General features: G+C 42.1%; 1 protein-coding gene across 20 annotated transcripts in view; it reads left to right on the top strand.

The window, feature by feature from the left end:
• Positions 1 to 23,729, top strand: part of CELF4 (CUGBP Elav-like family member 4) — a gene marked incomplete at both ends in the record, with an annotated part of 685,986 nt that extends 662,257 nt beyond the window's left edge. For 9 of the 20 annotated variants that reach the window (XM_082074671.1, XM_082074672.1, XM_082074688.1 and 6 more), the window contains 2 exons: positions 1,940 to 2,023; positions 23,602 to 23,729. In XM_082074671.1, coding sequence (XP_081930797.1) covers positions 1,940 to 2,023; positions 23,602 to 23,729 — 212 coding nt within the window. Of the gene's footprint in view, positions 1 to 1,939; positions 2,084 to 23,601 lie in introns of all 20 variants that reach the window. The other 11 variants (XM_082074681.1, XM_082074678.1, XM_082074679.1 and 8 more) reach the window with 2 other exon arrangements.
• Positions 23,730 to 24,891: the final 1,162 nt, after the last annotated feature.

Genomic DNA, 24,891 nt, shown 5'->3' with positions numbered 1-24,891 from the left:
AGAATTTTCTCAATTCTAAGAGACACCTAAGGGGGTCGGCTTTTGTTTAACATTTTCAAACTGTTTCATATTTAGTTTATCATGCCAATAACTCCACATCGTGTGGAAATGAACCGCAGCAAGGACTGGAGTGGGGATGGTTGCTCAGTGAGAAGACTAAGGAAAAGGCAGACAGGAGGTGGAGGGAAGATGGAAACGCTTCGCATGAAACAGAGGAGCCTGATTGTGGGCCACTGAGGTTCAAAAGTAATTTAGCTAAGCAGATGACCGGGTGTCTAATTAGTTAATTATCCCACTGTACCACTAGCCCCCCCATTTGGAAGAAACCCTGTTACCATCCTCATGACCTCTAGGAAATGCACAAGATGCAAAGGATCAGCTGTTCCTTCGTGACAGTCCTTTTAGCAAATTAGTGGGGAAAATTGTGCTTAGCAAATATTCATTAGGGCTTCATTTTCCATTAATCCAAAAGGAAATGCGGAGAGCCTGTGACTTCAATCACGCTGAGGCCCAGGAATTTTAATGAGCTTTAAATGGGCATCTGTCAGAATCCTGACTTTGCCGTACTTCTCCTGCCAGCCGGGGGGATGAGTAATGGCTAATAAAATGTGGGAGCATCTACGCGAACTCCTCTCCCTAACAGGAAAGGCAAAGTTGTAATTTGCTGTGTTATGACACTGTAATTATGCCCTGATGAAGAAAATGAGAGTATTAAAAAACCCTTTCCTTCCCCACATCGCACCCCAAACATAAATGGGGGAAAGTTGCCTGAGTCAGGTCAAAAGGTTGTAGGCACGTGGGCCGGGGGAAGGAGGAAACCTTCCTCCCCTCTGTCCTCTTACCCTTGTGGCAAGGAGCTCATACTGTATCCCCTTCATCTCGACCCCCCCCCGAGCAAAGTAGAGCTGGAGTTACCTGTCGAGGTCAGTGAAGACCTGAGCAATAGCTGGAAGTACCTTTGGAAATAAGACAATGAAAAAAACAATCCCTGCCTCCTTGAACTACAGTTTTCTGCTAGTCAACACTGCAAGGGGTTTTAATGTTTATTTTTTTCAACAAGTGCAGCATGCTTAAAAATAAAAGTCACATCAAAAAGTTTCATTCTAGCCTATATGACTAGAGGCAGATTCTCCCCCTTCTGCCCCAAAATACACTTTCAACAGAAATATTTCTGAGGGTCTCTAACAAAACTGTATATTCCAACTACAGACTCTTCTCTGGGTATTTTTCCAGACACCCTCTGAAGTCTGTAAGAGTATATGTTATAGCACTGAGGGAAAAAAAAAAAAAAAAAAGAAAAAGACAATTCCTCTGGTCTAGTAATTTGAATTTAAATCCACCTGTAATCTCTCTTGCAGGATCCTCTGCAATGAGGCATGTGGCCAAACTGTCCAAACCAGGGGGAGTCTTCAGGCTGAGTTGAGCTGGGGCGTTGAATGCAAATTTTTACAAAACAAAACAGAGCCTGTGGGTTTGTGCATACTTGTTGTCACAGTCCTCACTGAGATACCAGAAGAGTAATGAAACTTCCGCATGCAGACACTGAGAAGAGCCAAGGATTAGCATAGGTCACCCAAAACCCTACAGATTAAATGAGATTATGAGGAGCAAAGAAAAACTATGAACTGCATTCTTTAATTCTTTTTGTTCTTGTTCTTTCATTCTGTCTTTCCATGGCCACATGTGCTGGTGCATTCCTGTGTCTCTAGATTTTTTCCTGGTGTCTGTCCTGGGAAGGTTAATGAAGTTAGCATAGCCTCTAGGTGACTTTCCGAGTTCCTGGTCTTCTGCTTTGTCTGTTCCCTTGAGAGTCTACAGACTGTTTCCTAGAGGTGACCCCTCACCATTCAGAGAGAGGGGATGCCAAAGTAAATCTTCACAATGTGCTTTTTCATATCCTATTTCTCTCTATTCATGGGTCTTCTTTTTCTCTTGATAGGACCAGAGGGCTGTAACCTGTTTATCTACCATCTGCCCCAGGAGTTTGGGGATGCTGAGCTGATGCAGATGTTCCTGCCTTTCGGTAATGTCATCTCCTCGAAAGTGTTTGTGGATCGGGCGACAAACCAAAGTAAATGCTTTGGTGGGTAAAGATAACAAAACAATTAGATTCATCCAGGAGAGGGCTTTCTCTGAATACTTTACCTTTCAAACTGCTTTCTTTCTGCTTAAGCTTTATGATTTCTCTCAACTTACTCCTGTCAATACTTTCCCCCTTCCCTCTTTCTCTCCTAATTGTCTCATGCTCAGAGTTGTGTGCACTGCTTAGAGGTGAAGGTTTGGCATCTCACCAGCAGCAGGGTGCTGTGGCTGCTGTTGGTGGGGTGGAAAATACCGCCCTTTGGAATGGGAGGTGGGGAGGGCACAGAAAACACTAGAGCACTTGGAGCTAAATGGAAGGGGCCGGAGGGAAGGTGAAATGCTGACGGGCTCAGCAGTGGGAGCATGTGGCAGAAGGGGAATTTCTGTACCCAAAGAAAAGGAAAACCAGGTCATGGGGTCGAAGGAAAAACAGAGTTGTGGGGGCAGCTTCCCAGCAGCTGTAATGCATTAAACTGTAAGGGGACAAGGGCTGAACATCAGCTGAAAGCCTGGTCTCCTGTGGAGTGGCTGCTCAGTGGACTGCAGGCAGCTGTGCTCTGAGCCCTCTGGACATGAGCCAGCCCCAGAGCAGATGCAGATAGACCGAGCCAAGCCTATGCCTCAGCTGCCAGGCCATGCTAAGAGGGTGGGTTTTAAAGCTGCACCACACTCACCCAGCTCTGGCCTCGCTGGGGGCTCGGCCCCAACATCTAGAGCGTGGAAAGAGCACAGACCATGAGCCACCAGCCAGGGACACCCCGAGCTGCACTCACAAATGGAGGACTCAGCCAGCCTACAGCCATGTGGTGCGTGCACAGTGTCTCAGTATGATCCTGCTGCTTGCAAAGGTGTTGACGTGAAGGGTCGCTTCTATCAGTGAGGCAGCATGGGCAGCCTGCCACACTTGACCCCACCGCAGCTGGTGGACAGGGGATCTCCCCCGTACATGTGCCCACCACTGGGATGTGCAAGTTCTGGTTCTCCACCATCCCTTGCTCTTTGTAGACCTTCCCTGAGAAATGCAACAGGACAAACTATTGCTTTTCTTTTCCTGTTACTTACAGATGTTGTGGACTGTCTCTCAGGCAAATTTCCAGAGCTAAGACTTGCTGGAGTTTGATTTGATTTAAAGCCACTCTCAGTCTCCACACTATGCTTCCCTTCCATGCCGCCTTCCTCTTCCCCCTCCTGGACAGCCCACCTCCCAAAACTGTTACCTCATCCCTTGCTAGCTATGGTGCATGTCAGACAGTACTTCCAAGAGTTTCATGGCTTTTCTCTGTACACAGTTCCTTCTGACGATCCACAGAGGGTCTGAATGGGATATTTTCTGCTTTGATTGAAGGAAACCTGTCCCCTGATGTAAGAGAACACGGCATTCCCCTTTGCAAGTACCCATTGGGTTTCTGCACTCTCAAGCCCTGGAGGAATGAAGGACAAAAGAGTTTGGTGTGAACAGGCAGTTGGGAAATTTAAATGAGAAATTATGAATTAGCCCCATTGTCTCCAGAGCCCACCTGCTTTTTAGAGCTTTAACCATATAAAAGCTCATAAGAAGATGAGCAGAGCAGCATAGCTCTAGGTGACATCATTGATAACTAATGCTTCAAGGATATCCACATGTTAGAAATGGACCTTCGGCAATGAAATTGCCATTCCTAGCATAAATATACAGCAGACTACTGAACCTGGTTGTCCACATATTGACAAGTGGGAAGCCAAAGGTAAATGGAGAATTAAGGTGAGAGCCAAGTCCAGTAAGGGAAAGTATCTTCTGGGCAGGTATTCACCTTTTTTCCTCATAGCTCAAAGGTTTTCTGGCTACAAGGCTTCATGAGGATAGCAGCACACACCTAGCTTGTGGAGCAGATTGTGGACTGGCTTTATTGCTGCTTCCAAGGCACTGTAAAATTGTCATTGATAGCTGAGCAGGAACTGAGGGATCTTAGTGGAAACTTTTCTTAACATTGAGTCCTACTGGGAGAAACAAAACATCAGCTTGTTTGATGAAGTAACCTCCAAAACTCGTGGTGAGATATTCCAGCCTGAAAGCAGGAAGGTGTCCTTTGGATGTATCAAACACACAAGCAAGAAAAAGCAGGAACTAGGCATTGCTAATGGATCTTAGCCCCCTTATAGTAGCTTGTGAGACACAAATATCCAAGTCCAGTCAGTTTTGGGTCCTGGGGGTTAAGTCCCAGTTTTCTCTGGCTTGGTTTTCCATGGAGCTGAGTTCCTGCTGTGACTTTTAGTCTCAGACAAACATGTTGACTATACTGCCATGTGCACCAGCTCCAGAAGGACAGAAATAGCAAAAGTACAGGTAGCTAATTATCACAAGTATGTCACGCTGCTCTTCAAAGCCTCACACCCTGCTGACCTTCAACTTTAAATCAGGCCTTTCTTTTGTTTTGCTAAGTCCACTGAAGCTGATGCTGATTATAATTTTTTTGTTCAGAAAGTCAATTTAAAAAAAAAAAACACTTTTTCCTAAAGGAAAATAAAGGATTTTGTTAACTTTGAAAGTAAGAAAACTCTTTCTTTTTCTGCTTAAACATTTCCCGAAACTTGACATGTAAAAACATAGCGTTTACATTCTGTTTTGCTTTTTTTTAACCCAGCTAGAGCTCTCCAACTGGTAGCCTGGGGGGACAATTCTGTCTGGCCCCAGAAAGATATTTCACTATTATATGACCTTTTAAAATGTATCTGCTATGCAGATCCCAAGTAAATTGCTGTAACAGAGTCTAGCCCCAGGTTGTCGAGAAATTGTCAAAAGTCCTGCTTTAGACAAACTTAAAAAATTCTATGGAGAAAAATGTCACCATGATTTTTTTTCCGTGGGAAGAGAAAATAGTTCGTTTGCTGCTCTTGTCTGACTGTCGAACTACCTGTATGCTGCCCCAAAGTGAGTGAGTCAGTAGAACAGCATCTCAAAATAGGATTTTTATTCCTTCCCGTTTGAATCTTAATACTGCCCTGCATTTCCAACACAAAGGTATCTCCTTTGGCAACTACTGCATGGATAGTGTAGGAGCAGCCACTGGCGTGTTAATAAGAAGGCGAGATCAGCCACAAGCCTTTCTTCTGGTCTTGGGAGTCCATGATCCTGCCACTATCACCTGCACATGCTGAAGAAACCACACTGTGGTCAGGAAGCCTTTGAATTTCCCAGTTCAGAGTCTGCTGCCTCCTGGCTGACAAGGAGCAGCAAGGAATGGAAGCTACAACAAAGACCAATCTCATGTGTATGATGTGAAAGTGCTCAAAATATGTCTATTGTTTTCCATAGCAGGACTGCTTGCTGTAGTGTGTAAGACTGCCTGAGAAACAACCCTGACTTCTTACTCAAAAAAAAAAAAAAGTCATTTAAATTGGGATGTTTCTTTACCTTCAACTTTTCTTCTGCTGCACACATCCAGGCTAGACCCAAATCCTCCATTTTCTCTCACAATTTTTCAAACCTCTGGCTTTTATTTTCCCCCTATCCCTATGCAGTTGTAACATGGCCAATTGCAGACCATACTTCTCCCTCCCATTCACCAACACCTTGTTTATCTCCATGGCCTGAGCCTTCATCGCACCAACCATAACAATGTCTCCTTGGGTTTCCCCTCAGGCGCTGCCCTGTCCACCCCCTTGCATTCAGACTTACTGATTTCACCTTCAGAGCTCTTCATCGCCCTGTCCTTCTCTCTCCTCTCTCACTAGTCCTTCCCTCAATGCCCAGCTGATACCTGTAGCATCCTCCCACACACTCCTCTTACAACCAGCACATTTCTCCTACTGGGCCATGCTGTTCATTCCCAGTGAAATGGCAAGGCCACAGCAGGAATCATTGCCTCACTTGGGGAAAAATTACATTTAGTCAGGTACTCCCTGAATGCAGTGACTTACATTCTCATGGCAGGCTGGTCTAGGAGGCACAGAAGCACAGTGTGCCAAAGTCCGAACATCAGCTTCTGCAGGATGCTGTTTCTTGTGTTTGTGCCTTCACTGGGTTTCTCACCTTCACACTGCATGTGTGTAAGTTCTTCTGTGTGTAGATATCCTAAATGTCAGAGAACATGAAATACGTTTATGTGCTGGTCTCAATGGTACTGGTGATAATTCCCATCTCAGTTACACAAATAATTTAAATGTGACCCATTTGTGTATAAGACAAAAAGAAAACTCCAGTAAAATGGCACTGCTAAGGCCACTAAGGCAAGTAGACAATGTGAGAAGAGCCATTTTTCACACTGCCCACACAGGGCTACCTCTGCTTCTGTTGTAGGGTGACACTACTATATAGTCTTAATTTCAGAAGCACTCACTGTTGTCACAGAAGACACATTTTAAGAAGGCATTTGGAGATGTTAAACCAGTCAAATGCAGAGACAGACGTGTTCTAGGAAAATGTTTTAACAGAGAAGAGAGAAAAAAGGCTAGGTTTGGGCAATATTAATTAGCAAGACATGACAGAAATTAGAAAAACGAGGACGTGGATGGAGCAGCAGAGGCCAAATGATTACCCCAAGGTGTCAAATAAGATGTAGATAAATTAAAGCTGGAGGAATTGCTTTACGGGTGCACTTGAAAATTCATTCCTCCAGTCACCTCTTTCTGAGAGCAGTGGGCACGTGGATCTGCCAGCTCTTTGCACACCACTGAGCAGATGACAGTGTCAGGCCAGTTCTGCTCTATGCGTCCCTCTAGTCCCCCACATGTGTCTGCTTGGTATGTGCTTGCTCCCCATACCTGCTGGTGTGGCAGCTTTGTTTTCTCTCCATGGGACAGCAGCTCCAAGATGCTGCGAAGAACCTCTCCTGTGCCCACAGAGACACCACTCAGCTTGGCATGGTCTGACACCACAGGTGTAAGCAACCACAACTGCTGGATATTTTTCTCCCTTTCTGTGCATTCCAGATGGACTTTCACACTAGCAGAAGGGATGTTCCAACCCTTTTAGAAACATCCCACATTAAACGTAGCAAGGAGCAATCTAGCTTTGACTACAAACTGTGAGGGCTTCTTCAGACCATAAACGTATATGGTCTGAAGGAAATATCTTGTTTGACTCCTTGTACAATACAGACATTGAGTTTCATTCCAGATTCCTGCAGGGAGTCCACTTGAAAGTTGCTAGTGGGCATCCCTGTTTGGAAAAAATACACAGTCTTTCCTGAAGTTGAGAAAAAGAGAGAAAGTAACATCACTTGATGAGGGGCATAGTAGTTAATTACATTTGTCTTCCCTACTAAACATCTTCGGGCTGTTAGCTTATGAAAAGAAACAGGGGAGCCAAAGGAGAGAGATTAAAGTTGAGACAAGCAATGAACACTGGACACAGGAGGGGGTGAAGCTCAGGAGAAGGCCTGAGGGTTGGGTAGAGCTTTTATCATGTTATTATAAACACATTGTGGCCATTCAAGACTGCAGTGTGGTGGCAGGAAGGTGGGGCGGGAGATGCAAGGCAGCAGGCAGGTAGTGATAGTCTACAGAGTTTCAACTTGATAGCTGAAATAGAAAGAAGCATCAAGGAACTATGGCACTGGCAAAGCTATGCAGGGCCCTGGGACCAAGGGCATTGCAGATCAGGTCTGAAGCGCATTGGCAACACTCCATAAGGCATAGGAGTGGAACAATGGAGCCTGAGGTACATCAGAAAAATATTGTTCAGCACCTGCTTAAAATGTGTCTCCAGCACACCCTGCCAAATCTGGCAATTTCTTATTTAATTAAAAAAAAAAAAAAAAAAAAAAAATCAACATTCCTTAAGTTCATCCAGGGAAATGAGCAGGTCAAGAAGTGAGGTGGCGCAATGGTATGAAATACCAGTCGTGTGTTCCCGCCCCATATGGGTGATCATGGATCATCCTAGCTGTGTGCTTTGGGTTCCCCTTCTTGTAACAGGACACTGGGTCCTTTGTACAGGGCTTCAGAATCCATTGATGAGAAGAGTGATATATCAGCTCAACGGTTTTGGGGGGGGTTCTTTTCTGATCCTTCTTTTCTTAAAGAGGAAGATTCTCACCAGATAGAGGAACTGTTAGAAAGCACTTGAGAGACAGTTGCAACTCTGCTTGATGCTGTTACCAGTACTATGATTAAATCTGATTTTCTTTTCACTTTTAACCTGATTCCAAATGGCATGAGAGAAGTTTCTACCCAAGCCTTTTTCCCTGTAGTCCATGGAATTAGGCTATGTCCTTTACTTTGCGTGATCTAGTGTCAATACAGTCTGTTTCAGATCCCTGAACAATATCAGATTGTCATTCCCATATAGCCACAGGCTACAGACCAAAGCTCAGAGGGTAATGGAAGAAGTCACTAATTTGAGTGCCTGAGTTGAGACAATATGGGAATGACTTTCCGGGCACGTTAACCGTGCCTGACCTGTGAGATGTTCCAGTTCAGATCAACCCTGGTTCGTTGTGGTCCTCCCCACTCTGAAGGACTTGTCACAGACAGACAGACAAGGAGAGATTCAAGAGGGGTCCAGTTTAGTTGGAAAGTAAGCCAAGGGGAGGAAAACACTGTAGAGGGGTGTTTAGGGCTCCCAGAGAAGAGGGGAAGAAGACACAAAAGTTTATTATTTTCTCGTTATTCTCTGTTATACCCCAAAGCTGCCAGGCTCTGAGACTTCAGGTCCACAGAGTAAGGATGGAACTCTTTTCCAGCTGATAAGGAAAGAGTTGTGTGACTGAGAAAGAGAAGAAGCTGTTCATGAAACTCACAGCACAGCACCTCCAGCCATTGCAGTTGGTTGGGGGAGGCTTTAGGGGGAGGAGGAGGAGCGGGAGAAGTATTAGGGCTGTGAGCCACTATTCATTTACAAACTATAATTAATTTGATGTTTAGATTAATTTCTGATGCACTCTCAAAGGTGCACTGAAAGCATTTTTCCTTTATTATAATGTTGATTGCTTATTGGGGAGATAAATCTAACTGTCAGTTATGCACTGACTTACCAAAACTTTCAGACCAAGCAAGCATGTATGCATAAGGAACAGCTGTTTGCAGCTCTTCAGTTAAAGGAACAGCTCTGTCTTTTCCCAATACCTTACATTAAAGAAAATCTATACATTGTACACAGAGATTTCTGCTTTCTTTTGTAGCTTAACAATTTATTAGACAAGAATATGTTAGCAGAATCTATCTTCTATTTATCTGTCTGTTCATGTGTCTATCACTATTCTATCTATCTCTCCACACAAGTGACAGACATAGTCCATCCAGAGTATGTTTAAAGGTTATGGACATATTTGTACATATGTACTCACACGTACACTTACACAATCATTTTAAGTGTTTCTACTCAAAGCGTAATTAGATGGAGGAACTCATTATTGCAGGGTATTTGTGCCTGCTCATTTAATGACCTTCAAGGGCAAAACAGGCATTTATGTGACTAAGAAATGACTGAAGTTAAGAGTTAATGCCATAAGAAAGAAGAGAGAAAAAAAGAGAGTTTTTAAGGAGATTAAAAACTTAGTGGTCTGGGCTTCAAATCAATCCATCAGCACTGGGACCCAAGGAAAGAACCTGACTGGGCTCTGGTGCCTACTGCCACCTCCTCTAAAAATCTTTTGACATTAGACAGAGTAGATAAACTCAAAACGTATATGGCTGGTCCTACGTGTGCGCCAAGGACATTATAGTGGTATCTACTGCCACCTCCTCTAAAAATCTTTTGACATTAGACAGAGTAGATAAACTCAAAACGTATATGGCTGGTCCTACGTGTGCGCCAAGGACATTATAGTTTCAAACGTGAACACCCCCGTGTGTAGAAATGCCAGAGTAGGGTCTCCAGTGCTACTTTCATTCAGCGCATGAGTTTCTATTCAGAAGCCAGAAGTAATGACCACTCCCAACAAGCAGGCCCATTTTTGAACTCAAGGTGACATATCTGCAGAGCACAAACCACATCCCTCTCTTGTGGGATTGCAGATCCATCACAGCATTTTGGCTACCGATTACATCAAGTTTTGTTTTCCCAAGATCTCTCTTATGCAAGATCTCTCTTATGCAAGGTGAATTTGAGATGTAAAATGGATGAGTCTCTATTAATTCATCCATCCGACCACCCATCCGATCCCCTGTATATCTATCTGCAATTTCTCTATTTCTATCTGCAATTTCTCTATTTGTCTCCCCTGTCTCATTCACTGCATAGGACCACTCTTCTAGCATTTTGAAGTCTGTCAGCTAGCTAGTTACTGAGCAGCTGTTCAAGAGATCCTCACATCTCTGTGCTTGGCCTCAGGCCTTCCTTCCTGCACAATATTCAAACCCTGCTATGAATATGAATTTATTATTACTTCCTCATCTGTTTTCCTAAGGCCTTTCCCAGCAGAGCATTTGAGAGTCTCACAGAGCTAAGTAATGGCATTTTCACAGTGCTCGTGGTGTCCTCATTTCACCAAGAGGATGATGAGGCATAGAAAGATATTCAAAACTGTTTATTAATCTTGAATGCCTAATCTGAGATGCCATGAGCCTCATCAGTCTGTTTGCTTGTTTTCCTGAAACTCAGTGTTTCCCATTCAGCTCAATGCAGGGCGTGCTATCTTTATGTTCACTTCAGATGCAGGTACAGGCAGCGGCCCTTCTACCAGGGAAATCTCAGGTCACACACTGAGCACCAAGGGAAGAGGAACACATCTAAATCTTCATCTTCACTGGCAAACTTAAGAGCTCTTGCACATCAGGTCAAACACTGTGTCATAACTATCCATATCCTTTTAACGTTTGTGTGCCATTGGCTCTGTTTGGGCCATGAATATTAACTCATAGCTGGACACTGCTCGGACACGGCTCAGCAGTGACAAGGACCAGGCGCTGTCCCTAGACAGCAGTACAGACAAGGCCGCCCTTTATTGAAGGGTAAAAGAGTTTAGTCGTGTAGAAACAAGCCATGATGTGCCAGTAGCATGCAGAGCCTGCCCTGTTTTATTTACTCTTATAGTAAAAAAGTAGCCTTGGAGATATAATTAAGGATTTTTTTTATATATGATTTACCCAGAATAGCTAGGACGTCACAGTAGAAACAGGGATTGATTCCTGTTTCTCCAAGGCAGCATTTGGTTGTTCAACTACAAAACCATCCTTTCCCTGCCTTATTTACTGCCTACATTCCAACACTTGCAATAATGTGTCTGATACATTGCCATTTTCCTCACCCTGTTGTGTTATTCATTCTCTACAGTAATTAAAACAAGGATGCCATGAAAAAGAAAAATACAGAAATGTGTAGTTAGAAGCAATGCCTTGATGCATGTACAAAACAATACAGAATTAAAATTTTATAGGTAACATCATTTCTCGCATTTCTAACTCAAGTGCTTAATTTTGCAACCTTATCATTGTTTTACTGTATTGTTGCATGTGATATCTTCCCTTTTCAAATAAGCAAACCAAAACAAACAAAACAAAGATCCTCAGATGAGATGAACATCTTCAAATGTTCCCATCAGGGTAACAACTTTCATACCTATGTAAAAACTGGTATACTTTTCTTCACCTTTTCTGGTTTCATCTTACTCAAATCTCCAAACAAATTCAACCTCACCTTCACTGTCCCCAGTCCTTGGTCTGTAATATATCACATGTGTATAGTTATGTGCATTATGTATGCATTTATACATGTATATGTCTGCAACAGCAAATATATCTGCAAATTATTAAAAAAAAAAAAAAAATGAAAACCACTGAACAAGTGGTTTGAATTTGGGCAGCCTGCTCCAATGCTTTCTGGCCTTCAAGGTGAAAAAAAAGTTTTTCTTTATATCCAGTCTAGATCTCTCTTATTTCAATTTATGCCCCTTGTCTCTCTCTGTGCCACCATGCGCCACTGTCATCTTGCTCTCACAGGGCAAGTCCTCCAGCCCTTGTTCATCCTGATGGCCATATGTCGAACCCACTCCACTTTGTCACTGTCTTTCCTATAATTATGAGAGTGGGTGCCCAAACGTAGACGTCCAGGTGTGGACTAATCAGTGCTGAGTAGAGAAGGGCAATGGCTTCCCTAATTGACTGGCTGTGCTCATGTTAGTAGAGCTCAGGACGCTGTTGGGCTTCCTTGCAGGTTACAGCACATCTCTAATGAGAGCTTCAGTGATGTAACCCATGGAAAACACAGAGACAGTGGGACTGTGCCCCTTCCACTAGCTGAGCTTCAGTCCGCTTGATATTTAGCTATAAATATTTTATTGTTATAAAAGGGAGGAGATACATCTGACATCTAACAGCAGCTGCTGTCTTTGGCTGCTTCACAGACAATGGGTTCTCTCCCACTTTGGCAACATGACCTACAAATCTGATCGTGTTCTGACCATTTAAAGGTGAAATTATATGTTTGTTCTAAAGATGCGTCTCTAATGACCTTTCAAAATCCTTCTCTAGAAGGGTTTCCAGTAAATGTTAAGTATGTAGCCTGGTCATTGTGCATTTCCTGACATGGCTGAACAAGCTCCGGAAGAATTATTGTGGTTTTGGGCTTTTAAAAATACTTGTGAGGGAAGAATTTTTGCTACGTGATTTTAGGAGTCAATGCAAGAGTCATTTCTTTAGGGGTGACTCACATTTTAGCCCACCCTTACAAACTAAGATCCCCCTCCAAACTATCAAAACTATCCTGCCTTTCTCAGGTCTCCAGTTTTTCTAATCAAATGCATTTTCATAAATGTGTTTTCCAGCAATATTTTTACTCCCCTTACTTCAGTAATTAAAACACAAGCATATTTTGCCATCTCTCACTCAAGGGTGGATCAAGAGTTCAGACAGGTCACTGTGCAGGGGCCCTGGAAGGCAGAATTAGATCAGGCTTTAGTCAATCTATGATATGATTCAGTTCCCACAGACTGACTATTACTGTTCCAAGGGACTGAAGAAGGCTCTTCACAGAGATCTTCAGGATTCAGGATATTCTTTTGAAGGCCATTAATGGTGAATGCTCTGCTGGTAGATCCACAGCAATTTATCAGCTTCTACACTATAATAGGAAAGTGTTTTATTCTCATTGATGTTGATGGCAAAAGAAGCCAGCTGATCATCTCCCTGTACGTTGTGGGAGTTGAAACACAGAGGTCCTACATTTGCACTGAAAAGACCACAGACGTAACAGCTGCCTGGGCCTGGAACCATGTGTCGTCTTTCAGCATAAAATGCACTTACACAACTCTTTCCTTTCTCCTCTTGGTACCCAGCATAGTTTTGTGCCAGTTCACAAACTCGCGGTCAAGATATTAAGAGATTTTGTCTTTTTTTTTTTTTTCTCTTCCAAGTGGCTCACTGTGTATGAGAAGGTTTTTTCAGTTTATTTCACTTTTAGTTTTGTTAGCTGTTTTTCACACAGTGGCCTCCATAGAAAGTGAAGTATCGGTTTGGAAAGTGTGGGCATAAAACTATGGATCAGTTATTCTGGCTTCGAAGGGAAACTTCCAGACTGTCCCACAAGAGAAGCTTCAGGTCTTCCTCTATCTACTGGGTTGCCTCAACCTATCTATAATGAGGTACCAGGTGTGCAGTGACGCTAAGGGGAGAGACTGTTAGTTGTCCATCTAAGTAATGATCAGCAGGAGCAAGGTGGGGAGGTTCTGTAAATTGCCACACCAAGAATGGATCTGTTCTGAGACTCCCTGGATTATAAGAGGACTGAACTGTCATTAGCACAATTCACAGTGCGCCTTCCTGCTTGGTTTTCCTGTTTTGTTTTGGATTTTGGTTTTTGTTGTTTGTTGGTTTGATTTGTTTGTGTGGCTTTGGTTTGGTTTGGTTTGGTCTGTTGTTTTTTTCGGGTTTGCACAGGTTTTTTTCTTGATTAGCCCAGGAAGGAATTTACTTGCCCACTACGAAACATTATCAAAAGGAAGGTCACCTTTTTTGATGTGTGTATCCTATAGACTAAGGACAATTGGTGACTTCAGTAGCTGCACTCTTCAGAAATTACTTCTTTACCAAGAAGCCACAAATTGAGTGGGATCCAAGAGACAACCTGGGAGCAAAGAAATAAAGATAAGGAATGTATTGTGGCATGGCTTCAGCAGTTATTTTTGTCTGGTTTATATTGTAAAACTACAACAAAACTAATATAAAAATAGCCTTCATCCTCATTCAACAACACTCTTGGTGCATCCTTAACTAAGTACCTACTTAGATCCTACTCATAAGTTGTGTAAAACCTACACTAAGCTAATTCTTTCCTTCTGGTTTTACTCTGGCAGAATAATTTGTCTCCTTAAAAGTTCATCTGCTTTTTCCAGCCATGTACTTTCCCCATAAACCTTATATTGACACATCATGACATCAAACATTTACAAGGAAGGCTCAGAAACCAAGTCAAGAAGAGTTGCTTACATTTCTGAAAGCAGTTAGGAAATCTCTTCGGTTTTAATCATAATTTAAAAAATGACCAAATACCATTCACTTATCTATGGGTGATTCCTCACTGCCTAGTTTTTCACTTGTGAGGAAGATCATCGTCACCTGGGTTGGAACATTATGCTTCTTCTAGAAAAAACATAATGCTTCTTGTTCACAGAAGATGTGTGTGTATACTGGTCCAATATTTGATCCATGGCATCTCCAAAGACTGTCTGAAGGCTAAATCCTTCACCTTTTCCATCCATTCGTTGGATGATTTCAGCTCCTACTTAGCAGAACAGGTAAAACCACAGTCCACAGCATCAAACAGTTGCTCACCCTTTACACAGGCTTTGTTGACAGGGGAAAAAAAAAAGGTTTTACTGTTGGTTCCATTCTTAGGATGAGAAATCTGCTGTGGTTTTCTAGATGAGATTTTTACTTCTTCTTTTTCTCTTTTTAGAAAAAGTTGGTCCCGATATAGTGCCCTGGATCTAGATGTACATATGAGTCAAAAGCCCAGATCTGCCCATGTAGTATCTTGAATTGTTCAAATTCTAGTCTAATCCTGAATCTTAAATGTGTGCTTTCAGTGTGAGTCAAAATAAAATAAAATAAAATAAAATAAAATAAAATAAAATAAAATAAAATAAAATAAAATAAAATAAAATAAAATAAAATAAAATAATCAAACAGATTGTGAAAGAGAAGAATCATGGAAGGAACAGGAAGTAAAGTCCTTCTTGATTTGAATCACCGCATTCAGGGTCAGCATCTACATTCCTCAACCTCCTTCAGAGATGAAACTACTTCTTTGAGGCATTAATGCGGAGACCATCCAACTGACAATGCATTATAACAGGGACCGCTTCTCTGTACATTACAGCTTACTCTGCCACAATGTATAGAAGTAGTTTCATGCACAGGAAGATGGGAAGGTGACATAAGGAAGATGCTCATGTATATCAAGCTACCTTCTGCACTGGGTGTTCTGACCTTTAGAGAAAGTTAATCATGCCATCTACTTTCACTCTTCATTTAATCTCCCCTTCCCATCTGTTCAGTTTCTCTCAGCTGGAAGCAAGATGAAGAACGAGTACCAGTCAGCTGTCTCAGTGGTCCGCAGCCCACACTTTGGGGCCATTTATTATAAGGCATTAACATCAATTGTCACCTTTATCATGACTGTTACTGCAGTTCATGACAGATCAGTAGGCAAGAGTGATTTTCTAAATATCTGAAATGTGAAATGAACAATAGAGAGACAGACAGACAGATGGACAGATAGGTAGTATCAGAAGGGACTGTTCTGATCCTTTGGACTGAACTCTGAAGTAACATTTACCAGACACCTCAGCTCATGTGACAGGTTCAGTACTCCTGCTTGAGTCACAGCATCCCTTTTAGAAAATATCCTAATCAAGCTTTCATGTGATAGGTGCTCCACCCCTATTGCTAAACAAGATGTTCCAAAATAGTTAATTACCTTCACTATTTAAAAAATGCAGACTCAGTGTCTTATTTCCATGTTAAATTTCTCAAATGTCTGCTTCCATACAGAAAAAAAAAATAATCAAGCTCTATTTTTTTCCTATATTAAAAAAACTCACATTCTATTAGAAATTATTTATAGACTATGGTCAGAAGACTGTTTAACTATCTCTTTGATAAACTGTGGCAACTGTCATTACATTTTCAGACATAGAGTTATTCTTGCACTTCTGAATAATTCTTAAAACTTGTTTTCTGTAGAGGAATAATCAGAACTAAATGCAGAATTCCAGTAAGGATCATTCCTGAGTTATCTCAGAGATAGCATCACCTTGCTAATTCTAGAGGATATTCTCCAGAGATTGGCTTCATCCTGAGATGGTACTGAGTCTTGGGACTTGGAGTATTTCAACATAATCCTTAGTCCTCATGTATTTATCTGTTATCATTACATGCATATTCTTTTTATAAACACTGTTCTCTAGTGAGGATTTCCACTTTTTGAGTGACTCGTTTTTTCCTGTGGATACTTAAATTGGAATTTGGTTGGGTTAAAATGGACACACTTTAACTGAGACCAGCTTACATGGTGGGCCAGGTCAATATGACTTACTTCTGTCATTACTTACCACTTCACCATTTTTATATGATTGGCAAATTTTAGCAGTAATTACTTCAGGTGTCTTTCAGGTAATGTTAGAGAAACTGAATAGCACAGAGCTTTCAGCACGCTCCAGGAGGAGCCTACTAGAAACGCTTCAATATTATGTCACAATTTACTATTTTTTTGGTGGTCTATATATTCTCTGATTTTTAAAAAGTTTGATGTGGGCTGATTTCATTTTCTATAAAGAAGGGCTCTCTCAAATGTTCTAGAAAAGTTTAGGTATACTCTATGAAAACTTAGATTATGAAGAAAACTTATAATTTTATGAAATCAGGTTCATTTGATAGTTGCTATTTTCCATGAAACTATGATTATTGGTATAAGTTGTAATCCCTTTAATTCTTTGCCATATCACCTCATAGCAAAATTTTCATAGTTTTTCATAGACTTACAAGAGATTATCTAAGTTTACCAGGTCATCTTGTTTACAGTCTTTAAAATTAATAATAGAGGTTTTTTTCTGAAACATTTTGAAGGTTTTCTAATATTCCATAAATTTCTAAAATGAACATTAATGGTTCAGCAAGTTTCTGAGCCAATTCTTTGGAAACTCTGAATTTCCAATTATCTCGTCCCACAGACATCAAATATTGAATAGTAGTTGTTTAGCATAGTAGTCTGTTACTGGCTGTCCATACATTAAAAAAAATGGGTGCATGGGTGGCTGGATGGATGGATGCTTGGATGGATGGATGCTTGGATGGATGCTTGGATGGATGGATGGATGGATGGATGGATGGATGGATGGATGGATGGATGGAATGGGTAGACATTTCACACTTGGACATGATTAAATATCAATGGAAGGTTAAAAGTCACCCAACTCTATGAGACACCGGGAAACAGCTGACGTGCTATGCCCTTGATCGGTTAACGTACTCCTTTATTGAGTATTCAAGCACCCATAAATCACCGTACAATACAATAGCTTCCAATGCACACATACATTACAGAGCTACTTACATACAGATTGTATCCTGAAATTCTTTACAGCACTAGAAATCGTGAGACAGCAGCTAGTACATCGTGTAAAGAACATAGCAAGGTAAAGACCTTGCAAGCCAATTAAAGGAAAGCCTCCATTCTCTGATAAGGCTAATAAATGTGGAGAAAGAGAAACTGAGCAGTCTGAGGAAAGAAATGGACTGAAGAAACAGGGAAATGATGAGGTGTAGACAGTCAGGTCCCAATGAGAGAAAGGTGGGAGCTCCTCCCATCATCCTTCCTGCAGAGAAGACTCCCATGATTTGAACACTTCATCATTACCTTCCCAGCAGAACATGTCTCCCTGACATTACTAGATCTCACCCTTCACTGGTTAGTAGCAGAAGCAAGGAAGCCGTGTACTAAGGGGACAATTATATTAATAATCAATTATATTAATAACTAATTCCTTAACTACTAACTCAAATGTTTGGGAGAAGGAAAGGAGCGGAGCCCCTGGTCTAACCCATTGCCAGTGCTTCCTGCAGCTTCCTCCATCTTAGTAGCCTGGTTGAGCCACCCTCTTGTGTCCTAGGTAGTAACACTTTGGATGCAAAGGAAGCAGGGGGCCTGGACTTCTTCTGCACTAGTACCCAGCCCATGTGCATGGCGTTTCTTCTCTTTCACACCATGGGAATTTGCCTTCCACAGGCTGAGAGGCAAATCCTTGCTCTTTTGTTATTCTCATTACCCTCTAGTGAGATGAACATGAGTTGAATGACAAGAGGAAAAAGTTCAGAAGAATGAAGTCCTCTCCTTAGTGACTTTCAAGGAGGAACAAGAAGTGCCAAGAAAGATCCTTCATTGCAATCAGACAAATACACTGACAATCAGAACCACAAAAATGTATCTCTGGCCTAAAAAAAGCTAATAAGCATCAACGTCTATTTGTTCCTTTTGCAATCTCCTGCAAAACACATCTCTGAGATTGCAGTTTTGTGCAGCAAGTATTTGGAACATAGATAAAATAAGTCTTCTTAGTTTTAAGACAAGCTTAATATTTGTTTCTTTGAGGTTCCTCTCTTCCTTTCCATTGCCTGAGATCAGCCTAGTTACATGTGTGGACCTGATGTAGGACCATCTGCCCCAGTTCAGGAGTCTGGATCAAAAGCTTGCATCTGGACCTGTCATTCACTGTGGTCCTCACTTCAGATTTAAGGGATGCTCGGTGTAGTCACCAAACACTGGGCTCCATCCAGAGGAAGGCTTCTGCTGAAGAGAGGCAACATGTTGTTCCAACCTGGTAGCAGATCATCAAAAGGCTGTTTTGCACATTAACCGCTAATTCTCCTTGCAGCATGAAAAGAGAAATGGAAAACTCAGAAAGACCAATTAGGGATCCATAGGAACCTAACGACGTGCTCATTCAGAACTGCACTTACTGCACAAACTAATTCATGGCCATGCAGAGACTCTACTCACGGTGAATGAAAAGTTTGCAGTTGTGAAACCGTCTAGAATAGATTGCTAATTTCCCTCTTTATCATCTCAGCTGATTAAAACAGAAATATAGCCCTTGGGTAACATCAGTTACATAAAGCTATTGGTGATCATGTTGGTGCCATCAGAAGGGCATGAAGATCCCTCAGCATGACCCAGTACCAAGACTTCCTATGGCAGAGATGGGGAGAAACCAAAACACCCCCAAATTGCTACCATGGTTTCTGCCCAATAATCATTTACACAGTCACACAAGAAAAGAGCAGGTCAGGAGAAGTCATGGACTTCAATGCCAGTACCTTCCTGGAAGATGCTGTGCAGAATCAGGAAGATTAGATGCCGTGAAATGCAGTCCTAGCAGATTTCTTCATTCCTTGCTGCTTTGATAAATCATGTATTAGAACAGCTTTTTTACATAATCCCTGGGAAGAAAAAAAAAAAAAAAAAAATCCCCCCCATAAAATAGATTTATCACAAAATCCTGTCCTCCTACTAACCATCTTCAGACCAGAACATATATTTCTCTGATTATTAATTAACTGATGCACAGAAACAGCTTCAAGCTTTTTAACCTCTCCCTTTCTCTTTTGTCCTTCAAGAGTGTAGATGACAATGCAGGGGCAGTGTTCAAAACACAGATAGCTTCTTGAGCAACTGTAGTACTACCATCATGCTTTGAGACCCATAGTCATGGGCTCAAACATTAAAGAGATTCAGAAAGCAAGTATTTAAGCTATTTTCCCAGTACATACATTCTGTTCCTAGTCATACAGGTTTAAATCTGACATAGTGCCATTAACACTGCTGACATCGACAAGGAGAAACAAAGACAGTCAACTGCCAATAGTGCATGTAACAACAATAAAAAATTCACATAATCTACCACTAGGTATTTGACCCGAAAAGAGAAAGGAATACAATATTGTCAGCACAGTTTGTCTGTCTGTCTGTCCACATATCCCTTATCACTGTGACATCTCAACTTTCAAGATAAACCATAGCTTTTCTTCTTTTTGAAGCCCATCCAAATACCTTCAACAGCATGAAATACAACTCCACGTAAATAACAGGAAGGAGAAGAGATGAATGCATCAACAACTTCTGAGCTTATCAAGCCCCCTGAAACTAAAACAGTGAAATGAAGCCAGAGGAATCAGCTGCTCTGTCCCAAGGATGTGCTCACAATGAAAATGCACGATTAGTGGCATTTGCTCTCCTCCTTCCCTCTCTCCAAACCTCCTGCCCCACAGTTAGCCATTGGAGATTTTTATATTACAGCAGTGGATATCAGGACAATTAAGGAGGAAAAGAATAAACAATCCAAATCTGGTCCAAATCTGTAGACAACTAATACCAATAGTATCAGAGTGCAACTCCCAGCTTCATTATCTGGTCTAAATGAAATATAGTGAGCAAATGCACTTCTGATCTCTCTTATTAGTCCCATTTGTTAAAATGCTGTATTATTTGCAGCTTTGCACAGAATGAGGAAATGGCCTAAGAATTCCATCTCGAAAGCAAATTGATGATACATAGTGTAGCTTTGTGAGCTTATCTGAAGGCAAGGATCTTTCAGAGGTGCACTGTATCAGCATCCCAGCACCAAGGCTTATCACCCAAATAAAGGTCTACCCTTGGCAAACACAGACAAATAATACACTGCCATCACACTTGGCACCATTTCCAGTGGGGTTTGTATGCATTAGGTGTTTCATTCAACAATTAACATCACTCTGGGGACTGACTCACTCAAGCACTAGCCAGTTAACAACATTTTACCTTGAGGTGTCAGTCCCAACTGTGGAACTAGGTAGGTGCCTACCTTCATTGCAGTCAGCACTGGTCCCTGCTAAACAGCCAGCAGGACTTGATTCATTTGAGCACATCTTGGAGTGTCCTGAAAAAAAAAGAGAGAGATATCATGTCCTGCACTCGACCATATGGGCTATACCTCCACTGATTATTTTAAGATCCCATGGGAGTTTGCTCACAAATGGGTGCATGTCTAGACACACTCTAGATGTGCACTTTTAGTCAGTAAGTACATTGCAAGAGGACCAGTTACAAGAGTAGAAATCAAAGTTCACAGGCAAGCTAGGTTCTCTAAAGACATGATACAGGCAATTATCCAGCTGCAGCCAAGTCCGCTTTGATATTTGGTAGCTGTGTATACATTATTAAAGTAAACATACCTGGCACATGCCCCTAGCACTGGGACCAGCTGGCACAGAATGGCCTACACCCAGGCTATTAAATTCTCTTACTTTCCAGAATATCATGGCCACATCCAAGCTAGCTACTGAAAACAGCCTCTGTTCTGTGCTAATACTCAGACTTTGGCCAGCAATTGTTGGAGTTAAGCACAAGCCAAAACTATGTCAAGGACCTTTCTGAAAATTCAGTGGTACAGATGATTGGTTTCCGCTTTCTCTGAACTTCCTTGGCACAGTTGTAGCTGACAGGTCTTGGACAGTAGTACTAGCAATCCAGAGGTGATTTTAAAAAGAACAGTCTCTCACCACATCCTATATTCAAAGATGTGAAGTAGCTAGGCAGCAAATTCCAAGTTGATGCTCAAGGGAGCCTGCAGCAGTATTTAAAGACTGAGTCAACTCAGATGAAATCAGAAGGTGTTTAATTTGCTCCTTTCCTGAAATCAGATCATAGGACCTTGTTGACTGATAGATTATTCAGCTAGCCAAATGTAAACTGGGAACGTTACCAGGTGCTCACTGGCTAATAAGTGATTGCAAGAGCAAATCCATTGCCATTGAACAATACCCCAGCTCATTACTCACCACAACTCTTCAGTTTTATGTCTAGAGATTGATGACTGCTGTGAGGCCTGAGCAACACTTTTACTCACATGTTCAGAGCTGCAGTGTTGGTACCTCCTCATCCAAGTGGTTGGCAGGAAACCTGCATGGACATTCAGCTAATTGTAGCCTTGGCTTCAAGAGGAGAGGAAGAAGAGGGATGTCTCTTTGTTCCATTGGCCTCTCTCTTAAAACCACACTTGCCATACTCAGTAAACCTGTTGTCTCACTTTGAGACTAAGACCATAGGTTTTCTGACCTCTCATAAACTTATGTTATTAGCCAAAGGTAGGGAGTACAGCTTTAATGCAAGAGTGACAAGGTGTGCTTGCATATATGTGCATGGGTATGCATGTCTTTTTCAAATATAAGCCACCCAGTGTCATCTGTGAGACCTGCTTTCAAGGAGGAACTAGACCAGAGAGGAGATACTGATGAATGCAGTAAGCCATGCCTGGCAGCAAACGCTCAGCCTTAGCTTTTTGAGGGGCTCTCAAACTGTGTCTTCACTTCAGCCCTTCTATTGAGAGACATTGGGTTCCTAGAGCTGATTTGTGTTGCCAGAGCTTTGCAGGAGTGGGAAAACAGATAGCTTTGTCTGGAGCGCAGGCTGGTCCAGGCAAGTCATACTTAGGGTTCATGCTCAGAAATGTTGTAGGCACACAGGAACGCTTCTGACAAAGGAGGTAATTCTTATACAATATGATGACCTCCTGCCTCACTAATGTCTCAGACCCACAGTCACTCCAGCTAAAGCCATATACAGCCTAGACAAATTAAGCTTTTTTCTGGAGCTAACGTTAAAAAAAAATAAAAATAAAAAAGAGAGAGAGAGAAGAATAAAAAATAAACCCACACCAAAAACCCTCCCCAAAGCTGAATGTGTTAGATGCCTTGCATCCTGCGTGGTTCTGACGTTTCTTGGTCCTTCTGCTCCCCAGAGACCAAGTCTTCCATTGAGACAAAGCATATCATTTTAGGTGGCCTGTAGATACAATATTCAGTCACTACGGGTATTTCTACTTCTGGATGTGCTCCATGGTTGATTGGATGATTTGTTGGCAAGGTATGAAACTACTTACAGAAACCATGTTAGGAGAGCAGTAGTGTTCATCTTTCTCGACTGCAGAGTCGACATAAAGTCTACAGTAATTGCCAGTTAATAAAGCTCCTCATACTGCCTAAGTGGCCAACAGTAAACTATTCATGCCAGTGAATACCATAATAGAGAACTTATTAAATTCATATTTTACTTATATTCTCATAATAAAGAAGTAGCGGTAGGTATATCAGGTTCCCTTCATCTTGAACGTTGGAAGGCAAAGGAAAGGTCATGTCAGCGAGGGAAGGAGGGCCTAAAGATTTACTCCAGTCAGCGTGAAGGGAAAAAGAGCAAGACAGTGTGCCTTGAGACTATGCATCACATTTGCTGACACCCAGCTCAAAGGTGGCCCAAATTTTGTATGTGCTGGTACTGCAGCACAAACATTTGGATCCCCGTGCTTCACATAGTCTTGTGTCCAAACTGACACTCAGACCAGGCACTGCATCCTGGGACACTGATCTGTAACAACCCTTCCTACCCTTTGTCCCTCATTGGCAACCATCCTCTCCTCACTCTCCTGCTTGCCCGCCCACCCTCCTACCTGCTAATTACCCACCACCCACTGCCCTCACCCTCTTCCCCATGTTCATTCTCAGTGGTCGTTGCATGTACGTGCCTTGGCCCCCTTCAGCTCATTAAATCCCCCACCTTGCCTCATGTTTTGACAGGTTTTGTGAGTTTTGACAATCCAGCCAGTGCCCAAGCTGCTATCCAGGCTATGAATGGATTCCAGATTGGCATGAAGAGGCTGAAGGTGCAGCTGAAGAGGCCAAAGGATGCTAATCGTCCCTACTGAGGAGTTATGGGAACCACTGGATACAAAGCACTAGCACAGGTAACTGCATGGGGGAGGAGGTGTCAGCTGTGGTTGTAGCCTCTTTGTGTTGTAGACCCTCAAAAAGATTCAGCTCTGCAACTCTCTAGCTTCTGCCTTTTTCACTTAGGCCTCTGGCTAGAGCCACACCACACAGATACACACCCACACATAAACCGGGAACCATTTGTGTGTGTGTCTCTTTAGAAAAAAGAGGTCGAAGGATGCTTAACAAGGATAAGCCAAGTTCCCCACCCCAAGGGCATCCTGCATCTCTAGGAAGTCTTCCTGGTCACTAGAGGAGAGCCAGCAGCTGCCCTGATCCCACTTGCTCAGTCAAAGAGAGCATTTCTGGTGGCTGAAGAAAATCTGCAATTAACAGATGGGACTGGGCTGCAGTTTAATCCCAGGTGACTGGACTGGGATAATGTCTGTCTCAATAGCTCTGTGTTGCAAAGTTTCAAAGCATTCTTCATTCTTCATGCGGTATTAGTCTGTATCCAATTTCATCCCAGCATAATAACTTTATGTAAATATGTCTCCCTGACAACTAAATAACCCCCAATTTCTTTCTTCCGAAGCCCAAGAAATTAATAGAAGGATTCACGCTCACTTCTTGCTCAGTTACAGTTAACTTCTCTGTGTAGATAAAACCCAACCAAAGCCAAGGAAGCTTTGCTTGAATGAGGACCTAGACAAATCTGAACGAGGGTCTCATTGTTAGACTCATGTACTTTGTGTTTTTGGAAAGGAGCCAGCTTGATGCTCCAAGGGAAGTTCTCATACATGGAACAGTCTCAAAAATATCAGAAGCAGCAGCTTGTTTCATTGGAATCCCAGCCTATTACCAATAACAAAAATGGAGATATTTCTAAAAATGGAAATATTTTCCACTACTGGCTGGTTTTTCCATTAGATAGTTCTTTGAGAAAAAGAAATATTAAACTGTATGTGTTTGTTACAGAGACAAGAAGTGTCCCTGTTGTTAAAACTGTTTCACACCAGAGATTTCCCAATAAACCCAAAACCCAGGGTGGCCCTAAGCTGTAGCAAGTGGTTTGCACTCCTGAATTAGTGACAAAGAGATGGGGTAGGTCACCTTTCTAGGACGTTATAGTGCTAATGTCTAAGATTCAGTGATTTT

Source organism: Streptopelia decaocto, assembly GCF_964273445.1.
Source record: "Streptopelia decaocto genome assembly, chromosome: Z".
In the NCBI taxonomy this organism is placed as follows: domain Eukaryota; kingdom Metazoa; phylum Chordata; class Aves; order Columbiformes; family Columbidae; genus Streptopelia; species Streptopelia decaocto.
The sequence above is the reverse complement of the archived record's forward strand: the minus strand, read 5'-3'. Positions and strand labels throughout refer to the sequence as shown.